Here is a 23,569-nt window from a genome sequence, read left to right as displayed (position 1 = left end):
TGACATATCCTGGACAAGCATCATATAGTGTGTTGTAGAACTTGTTTTGTCTCAATATTGCCTTTTTATGTATCATACATACCCTTTCTATAACCCACAGCCTATCTTCTTTAGATAAAAAAGAAGTATCACATTTATTCCTGTTAATGCCCATGATTTGGCCATATAATGAAAGAGGGCAAGATTCAGCTTAGTCTTTAAAGAGGTAACAATGAAGCCTTGTGCCAGATTCTTATAAAAGACATCATTATACTTCTTTACTGAAATGTGAAAACTAGTAGAAAGTTTTTTAAATGACCTCACTTCATTATTAGTAGTACTATTACTTTGAGGATTGGTATTGTTTTGTCTTGAAGAGAAAATAAACATTTTGATACGTTTAATTTTTATGCTTTATTTTACATGATAATATCAATCACATCCAATACTTAGCTTTCTAGAAGTCTATTTTAGGTGGTCATTCTTCTGTTAAATAAATTTTACTTGTTTTAGCACTGTTAGTCATATTCTATGATTGTTGCCAAATCATTTTCTAAGAATATCTTTGCTAAGGTTAAAGTATACGAAAATAGAGTAAAAGAAAATCATCAGCCTAGGCAACATAGTGAGACCCCATGTCTACAAAAACATTAACAAAAAAATTAGCCGGGCATCGTGGCGTGCACCTGTAGTCCCCAGTTACTAGGGAAGCTGAGGTGTGAGGATCATTTGAGCCCAGGAGTTCAAGTCTGCAGTGAGCTATGATTGTGCCACTGCATTCCAGCTTGGGCAGCAGAGCCAAGCCCCTGTCTCAATAAACAAATAAAAAGAAAAAAGAAAAACTCGAAAACTGACTTGTCTCTGTGAATAAGTAATAATATTTAAGCACACCAGCCAACCAGAAGTATTTTGTAAATTTCCTGATAAACTGCATATTTTGGTATGACTTGTAGTAATTATAATACATACCAACCTCCAAAGATCTAAAAGTATCCATGGATCAGAATCCTCTCTAAACCACAGGAAATCAAAAAAGGTCTGAGCTGAAAGTCTCTGCATAAAACAGGATGCATAGTGAGACACTCCCTTACCTGAAGGCTCACAGCACTACAGTGGGGTGACTATCCTGTGTCTTTATGACTCCTGTGACCTTGTATGCATTCATCATTGGTCTTTGATTGTTTGAATGTATACTATGGTCATGCGAATATATTTTATTTTTGTAATATTCATCTATTCTTTATCGTGACAAAATACCAAAAAGTGTCAGATAAATGAAAACGACTTTGAAAGCAGACTCTTACTTCTAGACAACTGGAGAATTGCCTAACCTATTTCAGGCCGTGATCTAGAAATTATAATGTAAGACATTATATGTGTTTAAGAAATATAAGAGAGCAATCCTAATGAGGATGCTTAGAGTGAAATTGGAACGGGGGAAAGTTAAGTAATTAAACTAAATTAAAATATCTCATCCATATGAGATGCGTAATATGATTAAATGCCATATGAACAATAAAGACAGTAAACAAAATGGTGTTAGATGCTAGACCACCATGGGCTGCGTTGGTCTAGACAAGCTTCCTGTGAGAGATAGATCTGAACCACTGATGTATTTCTTCTCCCATTAAATACAACCATTATTTTCCCTTAGGAAAATAGCTTCCTAGGACAGGTGGTAGTGGTGGATATTGAGTAAGCAGTCAACAATACCTTCTACAGGAGTTCTCTTCTCCCTCACACCCCCTGACACATCCAAAATAGTTAGAACTGTATTAAGTTGCTTTGGGTAAAAATAAGAGAAAGTATTATATCAAATGCGGAAATTTGTTGTTTATTATTTCACATAACAGAGTCCTGAAATAGGTCTGCGGTTGGATTATTCACCTGTTCAGTAGCATCACCATCTCTTTTCACTCTGCCATCCTTAGTGTAGTGGCTTTATCTTCAACTTGGCTCTCATTGTGTTCTCTCAAGGGGGCTGACACAGAGCCAATTATATCATGCACACATGCATGCACACCCCTTCTAGAGAAGGCTACTTCGGAATTCACCAGCGGTCTTTCCTTCCCATATCACTGACCAGAATTAAATTCCATGCCGACTTCTTAACCAATCTCTGGTAAGGAGAAGGGTTAAGAGAGGCTCATGACAGAGGACCAGCAGGTGGGGGAATGTGATGAAGCAGCCAACCATTTGATAGGTAAATTACCCTTGAAGTATTAATTGCCAAAATGGTTTATTTAATCCTTTCCTGAAGGATTTGCATTTTAAAAGAGGTAGTTCTGCTGTCATCAGTCATATTTTACTGGTAGATTTTCAGGCAACTGGAGTTAAATTGGTGGTTGGAAGGGAGAAACTGAGCAGAGCAGCCTTCCCAGAAGACTAGAATTTTCCTAGTTACCTGATTTTCTTTTCAGTCAGTGATGTATACTTCCTAGGAAAACGTGTTATGTGGAAAGCATTGACTTCAGTAGATTTCTTTATGAGGTTAGGGATGGAATTAAAAACTGGAATCTAGAGTTCATCTAATTATAGGATTTTCAAGTCAAAAATACACATATGTAATCTCTTCTTGTTTAATCAGTAGTGTTAATGATAACTGGATTAAAATACTGTCCCATTTAAAATACGTTGCCATTTAATATAGTTTATTGAAATGAATAGATATAAAATGAATTTAAACATCAGCAGTTTAAGTCTCATGTTATTAACTTTAATCTAAGGCCAAATTAACCTGGATATTTGAAGCATACATTTAGTCATTCGATGTTTTATAAACCTTGTTTACAATCTGTCTGCCAGTAAATGTACTCAAGGTCAGGAAGGGTAGACTGTATATCTTTGTGAGAGAATTCTTTCCTTCTTTCTCTATCTTTTTGCATCACCCAAATCATGTAACTCCATTGCAAGGAAATGTGAACATCAAAGGGGCATCATAAAAGCCCTCCATTTGCAACAGTTTTAGCATGACATTTTAATTTAGCTTTTGTAAACAGGTTTTACAACCAACTTTTTAAAATCCTTATGGTGCAATACATTTATTTTAAATTAAAAAAAAAATCTGAGAAACCGCAGAATCACAGGAAATGGAGTGCTGCAACGTCCTTTGCACAACAGTGCCCTTTGGGTTGAGTGAAACACTCATTCACCTCGTGCTGGGTCTTCTTCCTCCATCACTTATCTTTATCTCCATCCTCTATATAAAATGCAAAGATGCCAGATTGTACCCATGCTGTGAATACTGCCCGGGAGGCATAGACAGTGGTTTGGGGAAAGCTCAAGTGAAGCAATTAGAAATATTTACAATCCCAGGCCAGAAATATTTTGTGGGTTTGAATCATGCTAAATTAAATATGTCATTGATAGCATTTGCTTCTTTCTAGTGACCTTTCTTGAAACTTGACATTTGTATATTCTTTCAGTGCCACATTGCCTTGGGGACAGTTATTGGTACCCTAAAGTGCAGATGTGCATGACAGGGAGGGGAATCAGGGCTTTGACTTGTCTGAGCAATTGGAGGTCAGCCAAGGCCAGAGGCCAGATTGCAGAGTCTGCACGGTTGTCCTCTTCTTTCCCCCGCAGTGGCACCACCACCTTCTCCTACACAGTGTCTTCCTGCTTTTAAACCTCTTGTCCCAGGCATCTCATCATTTATCCTTTGAACACCTATGTAAACTTTTCCAGGAAGTTATATTTTTAATTCACTGGGCTTTCATTGCAGAAATAATTGCTTTACTTCTGTCATAGAAATTCTAGGCCTGTTGATAAAGGAGGAATCTGTATCAGGCAGGTGGCCTTCACTTTGCCCCTGAAAACTTAGGGCTGAGGAATCCCCCTTTTGGTCGTTCCTCATAGCTAGAGCTTCTGTGCCCAGAGGGTCAGTTGAAGGCTTGGGTACTGTAATAGTCCATTCTCATATTGCTATCAGGAACTACCTGAGACTGGGTAATTTATAAAGAAAAGAGGCTTAATTGACTCACAATTCTTCAGGCTGTACAGGAAGCATGGCTGCAGCGGCCTCAGGAAATTTACAATCATGACAGAAGGCAAAGAAGAAGCTGGAGAAGGAAGAAGAGAGAATGAAGGGGGAGGTGGTACACACTTTTAAACAACCAAATCTTGTGAGAACTCACTGTAATGAGAACAGCAAGGGGGAAATCCACCCCACGATCTAGTCACCTCCCACCAGGCCCTCCTCCAACTCAGAGGATTACAATTCAAGATGAGATTTGGGTGGAGACAGAATTGCAAACCATATTATCCTGTACCTGGCTTCTCCCAAATCTCATGTCCTTCTCATATTGCAAGATATAATCCTTCCTTCTCAACAGTCCTAAGTCTTAACTCATTTCATCATTAACTCAAAAGTCCACAGTCCAGAGTCTCATCTGAAACAAGGCAAGTCCCTTCCACCTATGGGCCTGTAAAATCAAAAACTAGTTACTTCCAAGATACAATGGAGTACAAGCACTGGGTAAATATGCCCATTCCGAAAGGGAGAAATCAGCCAAAACAAAGGGGCTATAGGCCCCATGTAAGTCTGAAACCCAGCAGGGCAGTCATTAAATCTTAAAGCTCCAAAATAATCTCCTTTGACTCCATGTCTCACATCCAGAAAAAACTCATGTAAGGGGTGGGCTCCCAAGGCCTTGGGGATCTCCCTCCCTGGGCCTCTGCAGGGTACAGTCCCCTCAGCTGCTTTCACAAGCTGGCATTTAGTGACTGTGGCATTTCCAGGCACACAGTGCAAGCTGTTAATAGATCTACCATTCTGGGGTCTGGAGGACAGTGTCCCTCTTGTCACAACTCCACTAGGCAGTGCCCCAGCAGAGACTCTGTGTGGAGGCTCCAATCCCACATTTCCCCTCTACACTGTCCTAGTAGAGGTTCTCCGTGAGGGGTCAGCCCTACAGCAGACTTCTACCATCCAGCCATTTCCATACATCCTCTGAAATCTAGGTGGAGGTTCCCCAACCTCAACTCTTGTCCTCTCAACACCCACAGGCTTAACACCACATGGAAGCCACCAAGGCTTGTGGCTTGCACTCTCTGGAGCAATGGCCTGAGATATCTTAGGCCCTTTTAGCCATGGCTGGAATGGGAGCAACTGGGATACAAGGAGCAGTGTCCCAAGTTTGTGCAGGGTAGCAGGGCCCTGGGCCCAGCCCACAAAACCATTCTTCCCTCTTAGGCCTCTAGGCCTGTGATGGAAGGGGCTGCCACAAAGGTCTCTGAGATGCCTTTGAGGCATTTTTCACATTGTCTCGGCTATTAACATTTGCTCCTCTTTACTTATGCAAATTTCTGCAGTCAGCTTAAGTTCCTCCCAGAAACATGGATTTTTCTTTTCTACCACAGGGTCAGGCTGCAAAATTTCCAAACTTTTATGCTCTGCTTCCCTGTTACATAAGTTCCAGTTTCAGATCATCTCTTTACTCATGCATATGACCATATGCTGTTAGAAGCAGCGAGGCTGCATTTGAACACTTTGCTTATAAATTTTTTCCACCAGATACCCTCAATTGTCACTCTCAAGTTTAGAGTTCCACAGATCCCTAGAGCAGGGGCACAATGCCACCAGTCTCTTTACTAATGCATAACAAAAGTAACCTTTACTCTAATTCCCAATAAGTTTCTTATCTTTATCTGAGATTATCTCAGCCTGGACTTCATTGCCCATATCACTATCAGCATTTTGGTGACAAAAGTTTAACAAGTTTCCAGGAAGTTCTAAATTTTCCTTCATCTGCCTGTCTTCTTCTAAGCTGTCCAAACTGTTCCAACCTCTGCCTGTTACCCAGTTCCAGAGTCACTTCTACATTTTCAGGTGTCTTTGTAGCAATGCTGCCACACTCCTAGTACAAATTTTCTGTATTAGTCCATTCTCATATTACTATAAATAACTACTTGAGACTGGGTAATGTATAAAGAAGAGATTTAATTGGCTCAAAGTTCCAGATGCTGTACAGGAAGCATGCCTGGGGAAGCCTCAGGAAACTTACAATCATGGCAGAAGGTGAAGGATTCACATCTTACACAGTCAGAGAAGGAGGAAGTGAGAGTGAGGGGAAGGTGCTACACACTTTTAAAAACCAAATTTCATGAGAACTCATTATCACAATAACCGCCAGGGGGAAATCCACCCACCTGATCCAGATGATCCAATCACCTCCCATCCTTCCTCTGCTCTAACACTAGGGATTACAATTCAAGATGAGATTTGGGCAGGGATGAAAATCCAGACGAGATTTGAAAATCCAAACCAGGCTGGGCGCGGTGGCTCAAGCCTGTAATCCCAGCACTTTGGGAGGCCGAGACGGGCGGATCATGAGGTCAGGAGATCGAGACCATCCTGGCTAACACGGTGAAACCCCGTCTCTACTAAAATACAAAAAAAACTAGCCGGGCGAGGTGGCGGGCTCCTGTAGTCCCAGCTACTCGGGAGGCTGAGGCAGGAGAATGGCGTAAACCCGGGAGGCGGAGCTTGCGGTGAGCTGAGATCCGGCCACTGCACTCCAGCCCGGCGACAGAGCAAGACTCCGTCTCAAAAAAAAAAAAAAAAAAAAAATCCAAACCATATCAGGCACCTTTACCCAAGCTTCCTCTCTTTTCCTGATCTCTGCTATTTACCCTCCCAACTTTCTGCCCCAAGTTGTCCATATGTCAGAAATTAATACACCTGGAAGCATTGCTGGCAGTAAGCACCAGGAATCTCATGCCTGAAGCATGGGAGAAAGAGACAACCCAGGGGCTAAAAACCAAGCTCATGCTCTGTTCACTAAGCAGCACACCCTGGTCTGGGGTTCATATTTGCCTGGAGAATGAGGCAGTTTTTTTTTTCACTCTCCAAATTCTGCACTGAAAGAGGGTGAAGTTGGGGAGTAAATTAAATTAAAGGCATGCTTTCAGTTATTGAAGGCCCTAAGTTAATGAAGAGGGAACTGCAACTATTAGAAAAAATCAGGACCTTTCTAATTTGTGACAGTGATGATAAAAAAAACTTGGATTTTCCCAGGAAGACATGTTAGCAGTAACATGAAGAACTAATAAGAAGAGAAAAAAACAAATAATTCATTTGGCCATAAGAATAATACCAAGCACACCAAGTCATTTACACATAGTTCCCCATTTATGCCTAATTATTAATCCTCTTAATACGCATGTTTATCCTTACAACTTTATCAGATTCACTTTGTTATAAGTTGTATTTGACTAAACTATTGTACTTGGCTTGAATAAGATCGACCTTGGTATGGAATGTTTGCTTGTTAAATACAGTTGCTCGGGAGAAATTTTTTAAAACATCTGAAAAAACTAAAACCCTATTCAGCCATGACGTTACAGTGTAGCCAAAGGATTTAAAAAGCATTGACTGTGTGGGTCACCAGAAGGTAATATAATCAAATTTCCAAACTTCCTTTTTATTTAAGATGACAATTTCCCTTAAAATTGTTACCAACTATAGCAGCAGTCCCCAACCTTTTTGTCACCAGGTACCGTTTCATGGAAGACAGTTTTTCCACAGATGCAGTTGTAGGGGCATGGTTTCAGGATCAAACATGTTCCCTGTTCCACCTCAGGTCATCAGACATTAGATTCTCATAAGGAGCACGCAACCTGAATCCCTCGCATGTGCAGTTCACAATGCGGTTCCCCTCCTCTGAGAATCTAATGCTGCTGCTGATCTGACAGGAGGCAGAGCTCAGGTGGTAATGCTTGCTTGCCTGCTGCTCACCTCCTACTGTGCAACCTGGTTCCTAACAGGCCACGAACAGCTACTGGTCTGCAGCCTGGGGTTTGAGGACCCCTGAACTATAGTACAGAGTTCATGTACAGTTCTATCTATGGCCTTATCATGTCCAGTCAACATGTTGCTTTCCAAAGTTACTTTGGTCAGTAGACAGGAACTTTAACAGCAAAATATGGTGTTTTAATAAGCCAAGAACAAACTGGCTTTATGTTAAATCCTAAAAAGTTATAGGCTATATTTGAAAAGAGAAAAGAATAAGAAAATTATTTCTACTTGAAAAACAATTGTGAAAAGGGAAGGTCCCTCCTTTCCCCTCCCTAGCTCATCGTTTATTCATAGATCCAAGACTAGACTTAGATTTCTGGCTTTCACGGTCACATTTCTCTACTTTTTTCACCTTTAATGTTCTTATCGTTCTGCTTTCACGTTTGATATCTTTCTTATTTTTGCCTCTGTGATGAACTCTGAAAGATGGCCTGATCTCATTAAATAAACCAAATTCAACCATACCTTGTCCATGCAGCAAAAAGGGCCTTTCAGATCAACATCAAGGATTACCTCCAGGTAATCACTCTGGCCTCTTGATCATCATCACCTTTTTATTCCTGGAGGCTATCCCAAAGGTGGGGCAGTTTGCAACATTTACCTGAGTCCTTCCGTAGGTCCCTTCAGATATCTCAAGGATCCCACTAGCAAGTAAATAATTTGCAAATTATAACATTACTCTTCCCAAAATATACACATATACTACCACATGGTCCAAAAATTGAAGGAGGCCTCAATGCAATGTCCCAATCAGCTAAAAACAGTGAGAAATGCTGCCAAATTGCTTAACTTTGGGATATTCTCAGTCTGGATTCTAAGGAACCATTTGGGTTTGAAGCATATTTGTACACTCTACAGGAAGCATATTTGTACACTCTTATACATGTTATTCATGTATCATGACGTGAAAATATTCCATAAAATATCAGGAATAATGCTTTTGAAAACAATGAAATCATCATGATACCAATATTTGATGATGTTAACATTTGTGGAAATCTTAAATTTGGCTCTAGACAAGTCAAACTAATATCATTTTAGCTGGACGGTGATGAAAACATGAATATCTGTTTATTGCCCAGGATAAATGAGGTATTGATTATTTTCTTAATGTCTATAATCAGTCATACATCTTCAACCCTCTGTTATGACCAGACTTTTTTTGACATCCTTGATTTCGGATTTAGGTTTGAAAGTTGGGCTGAGACATGAGCTTTTTCCCAAATAAATGAGCAGTCCTAATTCTTTTGCCAGAAATTGTGATTTAAATTTCCAAGATGGACTAATTATAAAACGTTTAAATGCTGGACCTTGCGTTTCACTCCAGAGACCGTCTTTATTTAGGATGCTTTCAGCTACGTGTAGCAGAAAATGCCACTCACACTGATTCCACTAACAAGGAAAGTTATTTAGCTCAAGTTCAAAGGACTTCCCATTCCCGAGCGTACATTAGAATCGCCTGGGAGAGTGTTTTAATCAATACTGGTAACAGGAGAACTGAGAATCTTTCCAGCGGAGTGTGGGCATTAGTAATTGTTAAAAACTTCCTGGATTATTTAAATATGTAGTCAAGGTTTAGAACCACTAATTTAGAAGCTCATCTGTGTCTTCAAGGATGCAGTTTCTTGCCATCTCTCTGCCCTGACCTGCCCTTCCCAGAACAAACTGTTCCCAAGGTTGAAAGCAAGACAGCTGTAATAGTTCTAGACACCATAGCCATTCACCAACATCGAGAGGAGAATGACCATGTCTTCCTAGGGCATTTTTTAAAGGTAGGTTTGCCAGATAAAACAAAATGCCCAGTTATGTTTGAATTTCAGATAAATAATGAGTAACTTTTTAAGTATACGTATCTCAAATATTACTTGGGACATATTTATACTAAAAACTTTATATGATGTTTATATGAAATTCAAATTTAACCCTATGTTCTATGTTTTATTTTAAATATGGCAACCCTATCTTAAGGACATTTTCAACAGCTTCTCACCAAGACTTCCCTTTATGTCTTACTTGCCAAAATTCCTAGATTACCCTTAAATCCATCAGGCCCAGCCACTGCCCACAACTATAGATTGGGTTGGAGGGGGCTCATGGCTGCAGGGCCCTCTTGGGAAGGAGACACAGGGAACACCAGCCCTAGCCCCTATAGAGAACCCATAGTACAGGTAACACTTCTGTTTCAGAAACACCGAGTGATACCATGATGTCTACACTAAAACTTTTCTGCAATTACCTTTCTGGAAAAAAAACATAAATTTGATTGTCATGAATGTATTCATCTTCATTGAACAGTCATCTTCAGAACTGTTCTTTTTTTCTTGAGACAGGGTCTCATGCTGTCACCCCAGCTGGAGTGTAGTAGCACAATCTCGGCTCACTGCAACCTCCATCTCCTGGGCTCGAGTAATCCAACCCCTTCTGCCTCCCAGGTAACTGGGACTGCAGGCATGAGCCACCATGCCCAGCTAATTTTTGTATTTTTTGTAGAGATAGGGTTTCACCGTGTTGCCCAGGCTGGTCTTGAACTCCTGAGCTGCCTGCCTCAACCACCCAAAATGCTGGGATTACAGTCATGAGCCACTACACCCCACCCAGCAGAATTGTCAGTTCTGAGGTGACTTAAGTGTTCCCCAAAATCACTATGCTATGCAAAGTCATGCATTAAAAACCACAGGGAGTCTAGGCACAGTGACTCATGCCTGTAATCCCAGTGCTTTGAGAGGCTGAGGTGGGAGGATTGCTTGAGGCCAGGAGTTCAGCTGGGGCAACATAGCAAGACCCCATCTCTACCAAAAAAAAAAAAAAAAAAAAAAAACACTGGGCATGGTGGTACACACCTGTAATTCTAGCTACTTGGGAGGCTGAGGTGAAAAGATCGCTTAAACTGAGTTCAGGGCTGCGGTGAGCTATGATCATACCACTGTACTCCAGCCTGGGTAATAGAGCGAGACTTTGTCTCTAAAATAGTAATAAACATAATAAGATAAAAACCACAGGGCTTGTGGGGAAAATTGGGTTGGGGTACAATACTGAAAAAAAGGTCATCAGTGACAGATGAAACAAAGTAGGAACCTAATAAAAGTGGTAGAGTGGTTTTACACATGTTAAGTGATTAAGAAATAAATAGTGCAATAAATATGATACTTTGGCTTGAAAAATACCTGAAGCTCAGTTGGGGAAGTGGACATTGGAAGGGTTGTAGCTTGTGAGTCACTGTGAAGTGGTGGTGGAGAGTTATCTGGAATCTGATGGATTTGGTTATGGAAGTAGCCCGTAACACACATGGCATTGAGGTAACTGACAGATATCTGTTGTGTGCATGTAGGCATTGTGTGTATTCCTGCATTCCTACGTGCAGCTGCGTTCATCTATGTGGAGTGTTCTGCATTCACCCATTATTTCTTGAGGATGATATTGTGTTTAAGCAAATGTGAACTTCGGGTTATGCTCAGTTGTTCCTTAATACACTGATCTCACTGAAACTAGTTCACATTTTCAGAACAAGCATTATAACAGAACTGACTCTACACGGTTCATGACATGCAGCTTCTGGATTTGGTGAGTTGGAGGAATGAGAATATAGAAAGGTTATACTCTACATAATTTTTTTGTACTCAAGTAACAGTTCCATGTTAACTAGAAATTTTAGAGTTAATCCATTTTATTAATGGTCAACATATACCCAAAGTATTTCACAACACCAATGTGTGCATCGTGTATATCTGACTCAGTACGGTCTGAGTCCTCATCAGAATTCTGCAGAGGCCCCTTCTCCCTAGGATAAATCCCTCAATTTTGAGGTATGCCCTGTAGGGCCCTTTACAGTCTCACCCTGTTCAGCCTCATCATCAGTCCTCCCTCTTACTCCTCCCCAGCCCCTCAGGAATGCACAGCTATTTCACTTCCCTGAAACCAAGCGTGCTTTCTCATACTTCTGTGTTGTTTCCCTTCACTGTCTCTTCTGGCCAGAGTGATTCATGTAGCCACAAAACTGATAGAGTCCCTTCCAGTCTCAGCCCAAGTACCTTATGTGCCATGGAGCCTTCTCTGCTAGGAACTTTCAGCACTTGCAATAAGTAGCTGGGGCCCTAGTTAAGCTGCAGATTTCAGAACCCCTCCCCAAACCTAAAGCAGCAGCATCTTGAGATGGAGGGTGTCCTGCGTAATCTACAAATGCTTCCCCTGCTTTGAATGTCAGAGAACTTGTGTTTACTTATAAGGCTCTTGCAGGCACTTGTCACTGTATCCTCTGTGCCAGATATTGTGTCTGGCACTCAGTAAACGTTTAGGAATAAATGAATGCTGTTGAGGGTTTTGTGTGTTGTGCAAGTATTGGGATGTCTTAGGCTTTGCTCTGGCGTCCTCTAGAGCCTGAAAAGTTGTTTCATTTCTCAGCAGCATTTACCAACCAGTTATTTAAAAAGCTAATAGGAATTGTTGGTATTTAATGAGATATAGGGTATAACTGAAGGGATGCACTAACAAGAGTATGATAGCCATATGAATAAACCAGGTAATTTAGAGAATTATTTCCTTTTCACCTTTTTTTCTTTCCAGAAGTCTCAGAAGTGGTAGAGTTTGTGTTTAAAAAGAAAGAAATATCAAGGCTGTTCCAACACTTACTCGCTTTTACCAATTGTTATTAAAGTCATTCTTAAACTGTGCTCGGTCCTCAGCTTGGATTTGCTGCAGGGTACGGTTTTTTGTCTGTCTCTATGGGGACATTGTAGAGGTCAGTTAGCCCAGAAAATAAGTTGTACAAGTGTGTGCATTTCATCCTCACACGGATCAATTAGCTTTGTCATAAGAAAAACAGTCTTGGCTCAGGCCCTTCTATCTGGGTCAGCCATTGTGCAGATGCCCACCCTTGGTGCCAGGAACAGCAAGGGAGAGCACACAGATGGTTTTGCCCAGCCAGCATCACTGTAAGAAACTCAGCTGGAGGCCCTGGTGCTGGCTGGCTGGTTTCATCAGTTGGTCTGATCACGTGTAAGTGGTGAGGGGGAAAACCCTTGTTAAGTAGAGTAACATCTGTGCTTATTGTCCTGGTGGAGGAGAGAACTACATGGGTTTCCAAATGATGGGTCAGGTTGCCTGATTATAAAAACACAACACAGAAATGACAGCGCAAAAGCCCAAAAGATGGGAGCATTTCTCCACAAATTCCATTTAATTAGACTCCCATACATAAAAGCACTTCTAGGAGACACCTTTTATACCTTTTGAATTTTTACAGGGCTAAGAAGACATACCATATGCATATAATTATTTTAAATTGCAGTTATAGGACTTTTGCAAATAATGAGGTTTGTAACTCTGCAAGTGAGGTTTTACTCTTCCTCTGGTTACACCTATGTGAAGTTGTTCCTAATTAAAGGTTTTATTTCAATTTCCAGTATATTTATTCCAGATTGTAAGCTTATTTACTTTACTTTAGAATTTGTAGCACATGATCCTGTTTTCTGGCACCATTCTTGTCTTTTCTGTTTATTATTTTTTGTAGGCAACTTCTAGGAAAGCAGAATTAGATTAAAATAGCTCACAATGTTAAAATGGCAGTAGGTACAAGAGCATGTTTCTAAAAGCTAAAAGTTCTTAATAAATATTACTTATGATTTTTTCAGAAATCATATCTTCAGAAAGATATCTTCAGAAAATCAGGGATGAATTTAAATACCATGAATTATGGAAGTATTTTTGCCATTTCCTTTTCATTGCATTTTTTGTTTGAAAAGCATCTTTTATTCTCTGATACTTAATACACAGCCTATGTTTATCAAAAGTTACAGAAGAGAGCATGCACAATCCAACCAAATTAATTCATATTTCACTTGTGTTTTTAACAAGAAATTTTATAAATGTTTGTGTTTACAGTAGAGTAAACCGATATCTGATGGTCTAAGAATTAGCTGTAAATAGAATAATAGAGCTACTCAGTACAAAACTAACTCAGGGAGGTTGGAAAGCTCTCCTGGAAGCTTATCACCCGGCTTCTCTCCCTGCTGCATCCTACTCCATGTTGAGAAGAGGTCTTTTGGACTGTCACCAAGTATGCATCTAACCATGCAGCCATCTGTTAAAACTGCCTTAGATCAAATAGATAGTAAAGTACTTCACAGCCTTCCTAGAATGATGGGAAGATGTATTCAGAAGTAAATATCAATAGAAGGAGCACATGAAATGAGTTATTTAAATCCTTGCCATCCAAATTGTGGTCCGTAGACCGGCTGCATCCCATCCCCTGGGACACTGTTAGAAATGCAGAATCTTAAGCCCCAACCCAGACCTTCTAAATCAGACTCTGCATTTTAACAAGATCCCCAGCTGATTTTTGTTCATATTAAAGATTGAAAAAAATTGATATTAATAACATTAATTGAATACTAAATAAGGAATGATATTTTCTACATATAAAGCAAACTTCAAATATATCCTAGTGTGAGCATGTTCTCCTTGTAAATGGTGGCGAAGTGCTAATAGTTATAGAACACCTTCTATAAGTGTGGCCTCTGTTCTAAGCAGTTTACATGTATTAGCTACTTTAATCCTCAAGCAATGCTATAAGGTCACTGCTAGAATTGCTTCCCATTTTACAAATAAGAAAACTGAGGGAAATAGAGTCTGTGGTTAGCACTATCTACAAAAAAAGTTATTAGTCATAACTGGGCAATGAAGAATTTCTGCCCTATCAGGTAGACCCGAAGAATAAAAAGGGGTAAGAAATTAAGATCTTTTTTACTCCCTCAGTAAAACTTATAGGCAACAGCTGAATATAAAGGGAAATTTCTTTCCCTTAATTTTGTGAACCTCACATGCACTATTTTTAAAATATTTGTAATCCATACCCCATATGTCGCACCCACGGCAAGCATGTGATCTGAATTCATTATTTTAACCTGCCAACACCTGACTTCAAAAAGAGATTTGGAACTCTTCGCATGTAAACCAATGAAGAGAATGTGGAGTTGATACGTAATTTGTCAATTCTAGGGATATGCTATAAGTCCAGTAGCAATTTGGTAGAGAAAATTTTTGCAGGGAAAAATAAAGGTTTCTCCCTGTACTTGACCTTGTGGTCTTGCCCTGCAGCCCTTGTTGGGCTGCTGCAGAGGAGGGGTTTAAATGATCACTATCTATTAGAGCCAGCTGAAGCAGCACAATCAGAGAGGAGCTGGGCTGGAGAAAGCCTGGCTCATGGCTCACCTGGCCACCCCAATTTTATCACAGGCAATTTTTAACTTTATAAATTATAAGCAGTCAGTATCTTTTAATGTAGGGGTTTTATCCAAGTTTCAGGGGGAAACTAAAGGAGTAAAAAGTGATGCAAAGTCCTGTGGAGTTTAGGTTTTAGTGGCTTTGCTGTAGCCTTCCATAGTCAGGAAGGAGCACTGCTAGTACAGGAGGAAGTGGGGTAGAAGGAAAAGGGCTCAGTGATTGTTATGAAAACCCATCCTCTTGGGACAAATCCAGTGTCTCCTGGTAGTGAGGATGTCAGCGGTGGGACACCACAGTGCTTCAGTGGCTGAAAAACAAGGAAGCCTACTAGTGGGATATCTGCTACTGCCCAGCTACCTAGCCATGTAAAAGTTGCTTTATTTGTAAACAAGAAGGGGTTGAAATAAATGATCTCTAAAGACATTTCCAGTTCTGAAATGATATAATTGAATAGCATAAATTTGACATCTTGAGCTTTGAATTTCAGTTCAAAATTTCTAAAGGCCATTTCCATTTAACTTTTGTTTACATCCTGTCCAAAATGGGAACTGTTATTTACTGGGGGATTTTGTAAGCATCTTTATTTTTAAAATATCTTTAAGAATCACATTATTCTAGGCAACCCATAAAGAGCAGTATCCACTGACGTTCTCACTTTAATCATATAGAAGGAAGCCCTTTACCATAAGAGTGCTGTACTACTCCGAGTTTTGCACACGGTACAAAATATGCTAATTATTTACCTTCTTTTTTACAAGTGATTTCGTAGAAGTTTTTCTGTTTAGTGTTGTTTAGAGTACAGATTTGTTTAGCGTATAGAATATTATTTGGAGTTTGATTTGGAATCAGTTACATCTTTTTTTTCCCTTGGCAATCACCTTTCACTTTTTTCTTCTCTATTATGTTATTTGCATTATTTGATTTTCTTATTACAAAAATATCCAATTTCATTGCAGAAAATCCACAGAAAATTAGCAAAATGGAGGGAAAAAATCACCCATAATTCCACCATTTGAAGAAAACCAATATAAACTATTTGGGAACTATCCATTATTTTTTTCTATGCATGTATATATATTTTTTGAAATCAGAATTTATTCTTTACCTAGTACTTTGTAACCTGTTTTCCCAAGTAGTATGTGATATGTTATTCTTAAATGTTCTCCTGTAAAAATATTTTTAAAGGTTGTATAAGTTGGGCATGATGGCTCATGCCTCTAATCTCAGCATTTTGAGAGGCTGAAGCAGGTGGATCACTTGAGGTCAGGAGTTCGTGACAACTCTGACCAACATAGTGAAACCCCGACTCTACTAAAAATATATTTTTTAAAAAAATTAGCCGGGTGTGGTAGTAGATGCCTGTAATCCTAGCTACTTGGAAGGCTGAGGCAGGAGAATCGCTTGAACCCGGGAGGCGGAGGTTGCGGTGAGCCAAGATCACACCACTGCACTGCAGCCTGGGCGACAGAGCGAGACTCTGTCTCAAAAAAATAAAAATAAAAAATAAGGTTTGCATAGCATACTGTTTATAAATGTTCCACAAGTTACCCAAATCACCCATCATTAGACATTTAGGATTTCTGTGAGGTGCCTATGCCCATATGTGTGCATGTTGCCATTGAATGTGTGATGAATACCCTTGGAGTTATTTCTGCATGCATTCATAATCCTTTGAAATAACTTTCTAGGATTATATTAAAATTTAGAGACAATAAAATTCACATTTATTGAGTGTTTACCATGTACCACTGTGCAAAGTATTTAATCTGGAAAACCTCATGTAATTTAAATTCAGCCCTCCAACAAGCACATGAGGTAGAAGCTATCATTATCACCATTTTGTAAATAGGAAACTGAGGCCCAAAGAACTTTGCTATCTGGTCAGAATCACAGAGAAGGTAAGTGTCAAACCTAGTATATACTGATTTTAAGGCTTGTGATTTATATTCCCACTTGTTCACCAGTATGGCTGTACATCTTCACACCTCATACCACTTATTTTAATACTCTTAAAAAGTCTTCTTTGTGCTCTTCTTCCATTTTTTTCTGGTGGTATCTTCCTCTGCTGATACCATATGCTTCTGACTTGGATTTCATTCACACCGTGTATGTGTTTTGCCCTTGTGTACACCACAGCTTCCTCCGAACATCCGTGGCCTTTCCACTTTTTCTCCTTGAGACTTTCCGTTTCCTTTACTTCCCACTTCTTGTTCACCCATCTGCTCGAGAAAGACTGGGCGTCTTTCCTGTCTTCTGGTTGCTATATTTAGCCTGTTCCTGCTGCCTACAGTTAGTGTTGGTTCCCTTGTCTGCTTCTCTTGTGTTCTGAGGACACCCACTTAGAAGCTAAGCAGAACTCCACCTCAGTGCCATTCCTGCCTCACTATTCCCCTGGAGTTTGAATTAGTCCATGGACAAAAACACCACTGCAGCCTGAATAATCATCTGTCAGTATGGTGTGTGTTGGGGGCAGTGGCCACAGCAGTCTGCATGTCAAACCGCAACCCTGAAAACATAATTACATGAAGTGAAAATGCAACAGGGATGAACAGAAAAGGAAGGGAAGCCTTTCTGCTGAACCTCAGCTCATACTATGCCCATGTTCTGGCTCAGCTCAGTGACTGCCTCTTTGCCTGGGTGCCATACTTTCCTGCCTCCTAAAACATATTTCCTTATTATTTTGTCTAAGCCAAGACTCTCCTTCTTCAGGACCCCTCAAAAATACTAGAAAACCTCCTTTCCTTTCCACATACACAAATTGAAATCATCTTCCCTTTCCAGAACTGTGAGAAGTCCTCTCTCATGTCTCTTTTACAGAACTTATACCTCTCTTGGCTTTCTGTGCAGGTTTGACCATCCTCTAAACTTTTAGAAATCAGAGGCCATGTTTGAGTCATTATTATATTTCTCATAAGGCCTAACACGATGCAAATGAACATCATTTTTGAATAAATTAATATGTGAATAAATAATAAACTATGAAAGTTTGTCCTCTTTTTAACAAAGAAGTAGCAGGAATACATTGAACTATTTAATAAAATTGATATATTAAATTTAAACAACTGAGATACATAACATTTAAATAGAAGTATAATGATGCATCAACTATTTGGGGCAGAATGATAGTAGAAACAACACTTATTAAAAGCAAATTCAAAAAACGATTTCTTCAGATTATTTAGTCAAAAGAAAATCATTCAACAAACAATAAAACAACAGAGCCAGTCATATCTGTATGTTTTTGAAGGAAAACAATTTAATAAGCAATTTGGCATTAGGACTCAGCATTACAACTGGTGAATCTCAGGTAAAGGAAACTGAAATATGGGATCGTTCATGGGAAGGATAGTAATGGAGCATAGGAAGGAATTTGTACACAGGGAAGAAATGAGAGTAGCAGGCCAAGTGACTTGGGTTCTCAAAGAGCTATCTAAACCTTAGCATACACTTCCAGAGAATGTGGCTTACAGAGGAGTAGACCATATTTTATGTAGGAGATAATGAGAGAATATACCTCAGAAGTTTGTGTGAAGAGTAAACATTTTAATACAGCAAAGCTCAGTGTCTGGTATATTACAATCAATATAAAGGGATTTGATGCTAGTTATTTTTCTCTTCTGATAGAGTGGCCCTCATCTTCTGGTCCTTTGCTATAGGGCACCAATTACGACTGGTGATGTTGCACGCTGCAGTCTACACGTGGCCTAACTTTATCCTCCTCTATCAGTTTCTTGCCTTGCACATTAATTTGCTATCCAGAGCTTAAGACGGTGATGGGCTCTTAAGCTAATCTTTCTGGGCTAAGCTATGTAAAGGTTTTAAAGCCAGAAGCTGATGTTTTCCAACAGTGAATCATAAAACTTTGTATTTAAATCCATTTCACTGTCTGAGCTTGATTATAAAGAAAAAAATTTAAAGAAAGAATAATTACCTTTATTGAGTGTCTGCTCTGTGCCAGATGCTGTGTTCTCCATATGTTCCCATTTGTTCTCCCCCAATCCTTCCAGGTGGGGTTGAGTAGACCAAGAAATTAAGGAACTTGTCCAAGATTATACAGCTAATAACTGAGAAAAATAGGATGTGAACCCAGGTGTGTCTATTTCAGCATTCCTTTGTTCCCCACCCTACGCCCTCCTATAATGGAAGGCAGGACATACACATAAAAGTAAATATAATAAATATTTATCTTCAGTGTCTTATTTACACATAACAATTACACTAACTGGTAACTGGTTGGTTTCATAAAACCTCAAGGCAATTAGCCAAGCATTTTTATTACAGAGGACCAATTTAATGAAAACACATAACTAAAGCTGTCAATGTCTAAAGCATTGTTAGTTGGGAGGAGTGTGGAGGATGAGAAAAGATAAAAATGTAAAGTCAGTTCCCACAGTTTTAGAAGCTTGATTCTTGGCTCTTTCTTTTATCTGTAATTATATAATATAGTGAAGAATAAATGACAAGCCACCCTTTTGCCTCCAAGTGATTCCATTTCTATTTATAAAGTCTGAGTGATAGTTGAAGGGTTTAGAAATGTTTTAAGATTAAGCAAACTCTAGAGGATAATACACTGGATTTCAGACTATGGATGAGGTTCTTGGTACCTCAACCTGCTTCAACCAGAGTAGTCCTCTTTTATCTCACATATTCGGCTTTTATATAACCATCCCTTTGAAAAAGAAGGTTTAACTGATTCAAAGTTGCCTTTTTCCATGTGTTTATATTGAGAGAAACAGATTCTGTTTGTATCAAGATCTACTTGGGGTTTAGGTATTCAAGATGCACTTCAGTGGCTGTCACCAGAGCCCTAAGCAAAAATTGCAAACTTGGAAATTTGTGTTTTTATATCCCTGCATATTCCCCCAGCAAGTGCCCTGGACTGCTGTACTCTTAGGACTTCCCCATTAACTATATAAGTTAGAGGGCCCCAGTCTCATCACAGTCTTGATTACAGCAATGTTCCTGCTAGAGGAATAAAATGTTTTGAGAAAGAGGCCCTCTTTAAGCTCATACTTTCCACCAGCTGTTCAACACCTTACTGCCAACAGGCTGTGCCTACGTCCTCTAAAGCGTGTCTTTTAAGTTCTTCCTTCCCAGTTTGATTTCCTTTGCAAAAGAAAATAAATCCATTCAGATAGGAATAACTGCCGAGTATCAAAGCTCCCAACGGCTTTCATGTTTTAAAAGAAGTGGTGGCTAATCCAAATTAAACTAATGCATGGAGTAAATAGAGGAGAAGTTTTTAAGCCGAGAAGCACTGCATTCCTTGTGCCCTTGATCCACTCTGGCCTGTCAGCACCCCAATTGGTAGCCACTTGTAAGGCGAAACACAGGCCATAGATTGGCCCTCTCTTTTTAAAAGACTATCAAACTCTGGCCTCAGTACAGTTCTAGACTCAGCTAATTGGGGTTTGTGTCTGCCACAAACTAAAAAGGTTAATGGTTCAGTAGAGTAGACCAGGACCATATAACTTTCTTATTCCATTTACTAGTTTGTAAGTTCCTTGGAAGCAAAGCCTCTAACTTTTGCATTCACCTGAGAGTACTGAATTTAGGTCCAGAGTGGACAGATAATTACTTAAGGTCCCGTGACTTATTAATGGCAGGACCAGGAAAAGAATTTACGTTTCCTCATGCCATATGCTAAGTTAATGTTGTTTTCATTCTGCCTCTATTTCTGTTGTCTATTGCTGCATAACAAACCAACTCCAAAATCTAGTACCCCCATCATAGGTCTGTGGATCAGGAATTTGAGCAGGGCTCAGGCTCTTCTTCTGCTCCAGGAAGGGTCTTGACTGGGTCACTTACTGGGCCAGCTTCAGCTGGCTCAGGCTGAAAAGTCCAGAAAAACTTTATTCACATGTCTGGAACTTCTGTGCTTCTCATGTGCCCTCTTTTTCTCTGTATGTTCTCTCCTTTCTTTCAGTATTGTAGCCTGAACTTCTTTACAGCATGGTAGCTAGCTTCTAATGAAAGCAGAAGCTGGCAGGCCCCTTCAACTAGCTCAAAATTAGCAGTTTGACTTCAGCTACATGCTCTGGATCAATGCAAGTCATAGACCAGTCCAGATTCAAGGACGGGGGAATACATACTACTTCGTAATTAATAAAGCAACATGCATAGTCAGGGAGGGAAGAAATTGATGGTGGCCATCTTTGGAGACTAACCACAACCATTATTAAACAGCAGATGTAGCCTTCTTTCTCTAATTCCTACAGTTTCCTGTGACAACCAGGGAAATTCAAGGCTGTGCAGAAACAAATGAGAAAAAGAAGTAGAAAAAAGCCCTGAAACACCCCATCCGTTTCTACCTTAATGCTCAGCTGCAGAGTTAAGAAGACAACCCCACCTCTCCAAAATTACTTCTAATTATCCTTTGGCTAAGCTTCTTCTGGGAGTATTTGTTCTTATTTGAGTATTGGAGGAGAGTCTACTACACTTGTAGGATATATAAAGAACATGGTTAGTGCTGCTACTACTATGTCTATTTTCTTTCTTTTTTTTTTATTTTTATTTTATTTTATTTTTTTGGAGATAGAGTTTTGCTCTGTCACCCAGGCTGGAGTGCGGTGGCATGATCTCAGCTCACTTCAACCTCCATCTCCCGGGTTCAGTCGATTCTCCTGCCTCAGCCTCCTGAGTAGCTAGGATTACAGGCGCTCACCAACACTACCAGCTAATTTGTTGTATTTTTAGTAGAGACAGGGTTTCACCATGTTGACAAGGCTGGTCTCGAACTCCTGACCTCAAGTGATCTGCCTGCCTCTGCCTCTCAAAGTGCTGGGATTACAGGCATGAGCCACCGCACCCAGCACTACGTCTGTTTTCTGTGTCAAGTGTTTCAATGCCTATTCCTAAGAGCTAGCTCTTGAGGCAGCAGTTAAAAACAGTAATTTGCAGTGCTACATGTGCCTATTGTTAAAATGGGATATATCTACAAGTAACCTTTTCAACTATTAATTTCCATGTACAAGTCAAATTATACTCATTCTCAAAGAGAAAGGATACCTTAGTAGGTTTTTCTTTCCTCCTTTTTTAATGATACAGAGGATTCTTATGCAAAAGGACAAGTAGATCTAAGACTGGAAAATCAATTTTGTAGCCTATTCCAGCTCTGGCAATATCCTTTCTTTGTATTCCAGCTAGCTTTGTTTAGAGTATCCTAAGTGATGAGGATTATTCTTTTTCTCTTAAAAAAAAAACTCCCATAATCTTCCAAATTTCCTTGGGAAAACTTTTTGCTTATATTAGCTTTCCTTAACAAAAAAAAAAAAAAAAAGGACTTCAGCCTTGTGTTACAGTTAGATTGTTTTTAGATAATTTAACCTTAGATATATTATTCACCCAGAGTACTTTTTCCTAGAAACAAAACAATAAATGAAATATTCTAGTATACAATCAAGAGAGGAGGAGCAGCAATTTTATGGGCTGCTGAGGCAAAACTTTTCCAAGCGCTTTAGGAAATCTCACATGTTAAGAAATTATCAGATGATCATTGTCTAGAAAATGATGAGATATGTCTTTTTCTTTTTCTTTTTTCTTTTTTTTTTTTTTTTTTTTTTTTTTTTTTTTTTTTTTTTACAGAGTCCAGGTTCCAGGCTTAGAAATTTGTCTTATAAAAAGGGAAATCTTAGGTTTTGCAAATGTGTGAAAAGATGCAATGTTTTGTACCAACTGCTTAGGAAGTATAGTTTACTGAAATCCAAATTGCCCTCTTAATTTGTGTTGCCCAGTGCTTATTGAAGATATATTGTGTGCTTTTTAAATACAAGGTTATATATGCAAATCTATGCAATGCAAGATTGTATATGCAATCTAACTGTAACTTTACACATGGCCTAAAGCTTGAATTCAATTAGGAAAAGTCCAGACCTTTAAAATTTTCCATTTTACCCTTTTTTTATTTTGTTGGCGGTGGCAGTTGTGATTTTGTTTTTATTTGCTGTTTTGATTTGTCTAGGTTTAAAAAGGTATCATGTTTCTTTAAACTAGTCTAGATCATTTAGAAAACTATGGGGATTTTATTTGACAATCTCTAAAAAATTTCCATCTGTTTATCCCCTTACTTTAGGAAGAAGAATTAGAAGCCCAAATTTCCTTCCTTCAAGGACAGTTGAATGACCTGGATGCCATGTGCAAATACTGTGCAAAGGTGATGGACACTCATCTTGGTGAGTGAATTACTTTGGCCCTGGGAACGATAAGAGTCATTACAATAATAGCCACTAGCATTACTTTGTTCTAGGCCCTGTGCTAAGCTATTTACATGAATTACCTTATTTAGTCCTTACAACAGTCATATAATAGAAGTACAATTACTCTCTACATTATATAGATGAGGAAACCAAGGCATAGAGGGATTAAGAAAATGCCCAAAGATTATATCATTAGTAAATTGAGTGGAAATTCAAAATGGAGCAATCTGACTATAGGCTGGATGCGGTGGCTCACAGCTGTAATCCCAGCACTGTGGAAAGCCAAGGTGGGAAGATTTGAGACCAGGAATTTGAGACCAGCCTGAGCAACATAGTGAGACCCTGTCTCTACCAAAACAAAACAAAAAAAAACAAAAAA

The 23,569-nt window shown here is 39.3% G+C and overlaps 1 protein-coding gene across 11 annotated transcripts in view; it reads left to right on the top strand.

The window, feature by feature from the left end:
* Window positions 1–23,569, top strand: part of TBC1D5 (TBC1 domain family member 5) — a 607,988-nt gene that overhangs the window by 556,182 nt on the left and 28,237 nt on the right. For all 11 annotated transcript variants that reach the window (XM_017875878.1, XM_017875888.1, XM_017875889.1 and 8 more), the window contains one exon: window positions 23,067–23,166. In XM_017875878.1, coding sequence (XP_017731367.1) covers window positions 23,067–23,166 — 100 coding nt within the window. The remainder of the gene's footprint in view (window positions 1–23,066; window positions 23,167–23,569) is intronic.

Source organism: Rhinopithecus bieti, unplaced genomic scaffold, assembly GCF_001698545.2.
Source record: "Rhinopithecus bieti isolate Rb0 unplaced genomic scaffold, ASM169854v2 scaffold_8220, whole genome shotgun sequence".
Taxonomy (NCBI): domain Eukaryota; kingdom Metazoa; phylum Chordata; class Mammalia; order Primates; family Cercopithecidae; genus Rhinopithecus; species Rhinopithecus bieti.
The sequence above is the reverse complement of the archived record's forward strand: the minus strand, read 5'-3'. Positions and strand labels throughout refer to the sequence as shown.